We start from the raw sequence: 6,074 nt of genomic DNA, 5'->3' as shown, positions 1-6,074 counted from the left end.
CGCCCCCCCCCTCTCTCTCTGTGTGTGTTGCCCAACTACTGGTGGGCACTGGATAAACCACAAGAATGGCTTGTACCGCAGTAAAACTTTATTGGAGAAAATTAATTTTCCATCTATAATTGTAACCAATTTGAAATAGCTGCTGACTTAGGAATGGGATCAGGTTTTACATTGGGGCTGAGAAGGCAAAGACAGAGCGATCCCTGTAGCTCATTGGTAAGTTTAGCCTAATTGATGAACTTCAGGACAGTGGGAGACCCTCTCTCAAATAATATGGACAGCATTTCTGTGGGAAACACGATGGATTGCCACCTGTCCTACACATAAACATGTGCATACTTGTTCATGTACCTGTAGAAACATGAACACACATGCTCACACAAATATACTTACCCATATTATACCTGCTGCATCTCAATGAGTTTCATGCATTTCATCTTTAATTACTACCAAATGATTTCCACAGTTAAGCTTCAAACATGAATTTCATCCTTAGAGACAAAAAGGCTGCTATGGCATATTTTTGTTATGATATAATTTAAATTGGAAGTTTTATAGAGAAGAGACACACTGACTCCTGTCAACACAGCTTCGTCAACCAAGAATTGTTTTTTATTTTTTCAAATTAAATTATGTATTTACATTCCAGTCGTTGTCCTCCTTCTCGCCCCCCCTTCACAGTTCCTCATCTCATTCCTCCTCCCCCTTGACTCCTATAGGGTGCCCCCCTCCAATCCCCCCCTTTCCCTGGGTCCTCAAGTCTCTGGAGGATTAGCAGATCTTTTCCCACTGAGTCCAGACCAGGCAGTTCTCTGTTTTAAATGTGCCAGGTCCCTTTATGTTCCTCATTGGTGGCTCAGCTCAATGTCTGGGATCTGTGAGTAACTAAAATCCTTGGGGTCTGGGTTAGTTGAGACTGCTGGTCTTCCTATGGGGCTGCTCTCCCTTTCAGATTCTTCATTCCTTCCCCTAATTCAACCAGAAGGGTCCCTGACTTGAGTCCAATGGTTGGGTGTAAGTATCTGTGTCTGTCTCAATAAGCTACTGGTAGAACTTCTCAGAGGACAACCATGCCAGACTCCAGTCTGTCAGCACAGCATAGCATCAGTAACAGTGTTAAATTTTGGTGCTCCCCCCAACCATGAGATGTATCTCAAGTTGGATCAGTCACTAGACCACCTTTCCTTTAGTCTCTTCTTCATTTTTGTCCCTGCATGTCTATTACATCGGAACAATTCTGAGTGTGCATCAGGTCACTACAGGACTGGGCACAGAAATTTTGACTATGAGTAGGTATTACTGTCCCTTCACTTGGGACCCTGTCTATCTACTGGAGGTGAACTCTACCATTTCACTCTCCTCACTGTAATTTGGCTAAGGTCACCCCCACTTGAGTCCTAGGAGTCTCTCACATCCCAGGTTTCTGGAGCTTTCTTTAATTATTGATGAAAATATAAGGTCTTGGTGTTTGTCTTGGTATTAGTAACCCAGGAACTGTTTTTATTCAGCAAACTCAACCCCTATGGTTGAAATAGAAACAGGATTGAAGAAGTTGAAAGTGAGAGTGACCCATAGGAAGACCATCATTCTCAACTAATCCAGACCGCAGGAAGCTCCCAAACACTAAACCACCAACCAGGAGCATACAGGGGCCTGTCTGAGGTCCCTGGAACATGTAGAGCAGAGATCTTTTTGGTCTGGCCTCAGTGGGAGAAGATCTGCTTAGTCCTTGACTTGAGGGACTTGAGACCCCTTCTCTTCTGAGACGGTAGAGATACGAAACCACCCTGTCACATCAGGTCACTATAGGACTAAGCACATCCTCTCCCACTGAGACCAGACAAGGAGACTCAGAGGAACAGAATCCATAAGTAAGTAAGAGAATCAGGACCAGCCCCCGCTCCTGTTGGGGCACCCACATTAAGACCAAGCTGCATATCTGCTACATATTTTCAGGGACCCAGGTCTTGCCTATGTATGCAATTTAGTTGTTGGTTCAGTCTCTGGGAGCCCCCAGGGGTCCAGATTCAGGGTCTGCTGGTCTGCTTGTAGAGTTCCTATTCCTTCTGGATCCTTCAATTCCATCCCTCAACTCTTTCACAAGACTCCTCCACTATTAATGATTCTCTATTATGCTTGCAGACAGTTATGCTAGTATAACGGTCCTCAGAGAGGCTCCATCCAGCAGTTGACTAAAACACGTATATTTTTAATTGTGTATTTTTCTAGATGATGTTAAATTAAAATGGAGTACTACTCAGCTATTAAAAACAATGAATTCATTAAATTCTTAGGCAGATGGATGAAATTAGAAAATATCATCCTGAGTGATGTAACCCAGTCACAGAACACACATGGTATGCACTCACTGATAAGTGGATATTCGCCCAAAAGCTCGGAATGCCCAAGATAAAATTCACAGACCACATGAAGCTCAAGAAGAAGGAAGACTAAAGTGTGGAAGCTTCACTCCTTCTTAGAAGGGGAAAAAAATGCTCAAAGGGAGAAAATATGCAGACAAAGTGTGGAGCAGAGACTGAAGGAAAGGCCATCCAGAGACTGCCCCACCTGGGGATCCATCTGATATACAGACACCAAACCCAGACACTATTGTGGATGCCAAGAAGTGCATGCTGACAGGAGCCTGAGACAGCTGTCTCCTGAGAGGCTCTGCCAGAGACTAACAAATACAAAGGTGGATGCTTGCAGCCAACCATTGGACTGAGCACAGGGTCCCCAACGGAGGAATTAGAGAAAAGGCTGAAGGAGCTGAAGGGGTTTGCAACCCATAAGAACAACAATATCAACTAACCAGACTCCCCAGAGCTCCCAGGTACTAAACCACGACCAAAGAGGACACATGGAGGGATCCATAGCTCCAGCAGCATATGTAGTAGAGGACAGCCTTGTTCGGCATCAACAGGAAGAGACACCTTTGCTCCTATGAAGGCTTGATGCCCTAGTGTAGGGAAATGCCTGGGCAGGAAGGCAGGAGTGGGTAGGTAGGTGGGTTGGTGGGAGAATACTCTCATAGAAGCAGGGGGAGGGAAGATGGAATAGGGGGTTTCTGGAGGGGAAAACAGGTAAAGGGATAACATTTGAAATGTAAATAAATAAAATACCCAATTAAAATATAAATTCTGCTAGCTCCCCTCCCACACACAAACAAAACAAAAACAAAAACTGAAGTTTGTGAGAAACTTTTCATGCATATATTAAAGAAAGGACTTGAGTGATAGAATATACCTCTATGTGCTGGTGTTTATGTGGTAGTTGTTTATCCTGTTCTTTATTTATACTTTCTAGTTTTTTTCTAATTTTGCTGCAATATTCTAGAACTTAAAAAAAAAACCTCCTGTGTGATGTTTTCCTTGCTTTTGGAAATTTTTATTAGAGTTAATATTTCTCAAATAGTAAGTTTTCTTTAATATTTTCCATATCAATGTCCTGGTGTGAAGCTACAGTGGGGTTGAGGTCTATACACTTCACTGAGTGTAACCTCGTATGTTTACCCAGAGCAGTTACTCTTAAATTATGTGCCAGGACTACACCAAATGATGGCTAGATCCATGGTATAATCTAGATGACCTTTTTTCTCAACTTACTAAATTTATACTAATAATAGTATATTTACATCTGCACCTTTATTTTGTGGCAATATTCAAGCCCCATCAGAATAGTTTGCTCCTCTAACTCTAAAATCTGTACAGATAGCCCTTATTTTGTTTTCATAAACTGTCATGAAGAAACACATGTTCACTTCCATATGCTCAAGCACAGTTCATAGAGACTCACAGATTTTTATACGCAGCATTAGACTGGGCTCACCTTACTCAGGTGTTAGCAATTAACACCTGAATGTTATTGCTATGGCCCTTTTCCCAGTCCAAATTCCCATACAAATACATTTCTATAGTCCTGATTCAATTAAATGAGGTGCCCCATTTTGAATGTCAGGCTTTTTTCATCTTTCCCTTCTTCAAATGTGAAATCTGACATTCCCTCATGTAATCACATTATCTTTTTTTAAAAAATATTATCCCAGGTTTCACATGTTCAGGGAACAGAGGCTCAACAGCAGTAACAGACAACCCACTTTGTCTAGTTTTATTGGGTATTATATTAATCTGTAGGATTATGAAGATGAAACCTTCCAACCCAAAGGATTTGTAAGTAATACTTTGGAGGCTTGAAAACTTAATTCTCATAGTGATAAATGAGTACTCAGGAAAGAGATGAGGAAGGTCAGAGAATGAAATACCTGAAGAGAGTTATAACATAGAGAGTAATGGGATTAATCAGGGAGAGTAAAATGTGAGCTGAAGGTTTACAGTGACAAAATCAACTGATGTTCCTCGGGACAAGTTGGAAGTATTTTCTAGAGAAAGTGGATATTTTACATAATGTGTTATTTGAAAAGAAAACTTTAGGTGTTTGTTATGTTGTGATAAAACTTGAATTTCAGATCTAAAAATGGAGACACCTAGTAGGCTACCGAATTACCCATAGGCAAGAAGGAACAGTAATGGTTTCTCACCTTTACAATATTTTAGAATCACTTATTTTATTATTTTATGTGTTTAAGTGTTTTGTTACCTTATGTGTGTATTTGTAAGTATGTTCATGTACCATGTATGTCCCTGGTGTTCATGAAGGCCAGATGAGGGTTCATATCCCCTGAGACTGTAGTTACAAACAGTCTCACCATGGTGAGACCCACCATGGTGAGACACCATGTGGGTTCTGAGAATTGAACCCAAGACCTCTGGAAAAGCAACAAGTGCCCTTAACAGCTAAACCAAATACAGACAGACAGACAGACAGACACACACACACACAAATTAAGATAGAGAAAATTATTTCCTCTATTTTGTCAGGAAATTCTGACTATGTTTTCTTGCATTAATGTAATTTACCTATGAGATTTAGAAAACAAAAATATGATATTTAATGAGGCATAAACTTTAAAATATTTTTGCCACATCAGAAAATATCATGGATGCTGAAATATCCACATACCCAAACATATCTATTTTACTTACATTCTAAAACAATTTCAAAGGATTGAAAATTTCATTGTAATTATAGAGATATGTGAAATTTGAATTATGATCAAAGTACAATGAAAATTTAAAATATTTAAGCACAAAATGAAACACTCTATGTATCTTTAGAAATATTAATAATATTAATAAGAAAAGCATGATAAAATCATACTGTGATTATCCAAAGATATATTTTCTAAGAGAATGATACTTTGTTGTGGTATGACACACCTACACTGGTACACTATAAAACCTGGTAGCAGAAGGTCACTTCTATTCTCTGGAACCTCACCTTCAACATCACACCAAGTCTCAAATCTCAGACACAATGAGCTACTATTATGGCAACTTCTATGGTGGCCTTGGCTGTGGCCTTGGCGGCTTCAGTGGTCTGGGCTATGGTCATGATTCCAGCTATGGCCTTGTAGGCTATGGTGGTTATGGCTGCTTCCATCCCTCTTTCTATGGCAGATACTTTTCTTCTGGCATTTACTGAAAACATGGTCATCTGTGAAGGACTGTTTCTTCCAGAATCCATCACTAAATTTGACTCGGCTCACCCTGCTAGGCTGTAGGCAGGAATATTTATATTTTCTGAGTTATTCCTAGACATGTTATTTTAATACATATGTTTGTAAACATTCAAAACCTTGTTTTACTTATGTTTATGCATCTAAACACAATCTCACACATAATTTTGACATATCTGAGTGATATGTTTCAATGTGATATATTTTCCAAAATAAATATATATTTCAGTACAAGAGGAATATAAAACTTTAAGGTGAAAATAGTATTTGTCCTGACTTGACCATTACCCATTGTATATATTAATTGAAACCTGACATTTTACCTTATAAAAATGTAATGTTGCTAGCCATGAAATACATTTCAAAACAGCTAATATGATTTCAGCTAGTGACTCCATTTCACAAAATATGTTTTCATGTGTGCTTTAGGCTTAAATCCAAGACATCTTGATATTTGTAGGCATTCTTAATTCATACAAGCATTTTAATACTTTGTCTA

General features: G+C 39.4%; 1 protein-coding gene across 1 annotated transcript; it reads left to right on the top strand.

The window, feature by feature from the left end:
* The first annotated feature begins 5,373 nt into the window (after positions 1-5,373).
* On the top strand, positions 5,374-5,541 carry LOC114611605 (keratin-associated protein 19-9b-like). The gene has a single exon (XM_028756318.1). The coding sequence runs from the start codon at positions 5,374-5,376 to the stop codon at positions 5,539-5,541; it is 168 nt and encodes a 55-aa protein (XP_028612151.1).
* Positions 5,542-6,074: the final 533 nt, after the last annotated feature.

The sequence above is a fragment of the Grammomys surdaster genome, unplaced genomic scaffold (assembly GCF_004785775.1).
Source record: "Grammomys surdaster isolate TR1022 unplaced genomic scaffold, NIH_TR_1.0 126118, whole genome shotgun sequence".
In the NCBI taxonomy this organism is placed as follows: Eukaryota; Metazoa; Chordata; class Mammalia; order Rodentia; family Muridae; genus Grammomys; species Grammomys surdaster.
Note: the sequence above shows the minus strand (reverse complement) of the source record. Positions and strands in the feature narration are given on the sequence as shown.

Excerpts from the sequence above, each read along its gene's own strand:
- LOC114611605 (XM_028756318.1), top strand. The coding sequence starts at position 5,374 with ATGAGCTACTATTATGGCAACTTCTATGGTGGCCTTGGCTGTGGCCTT.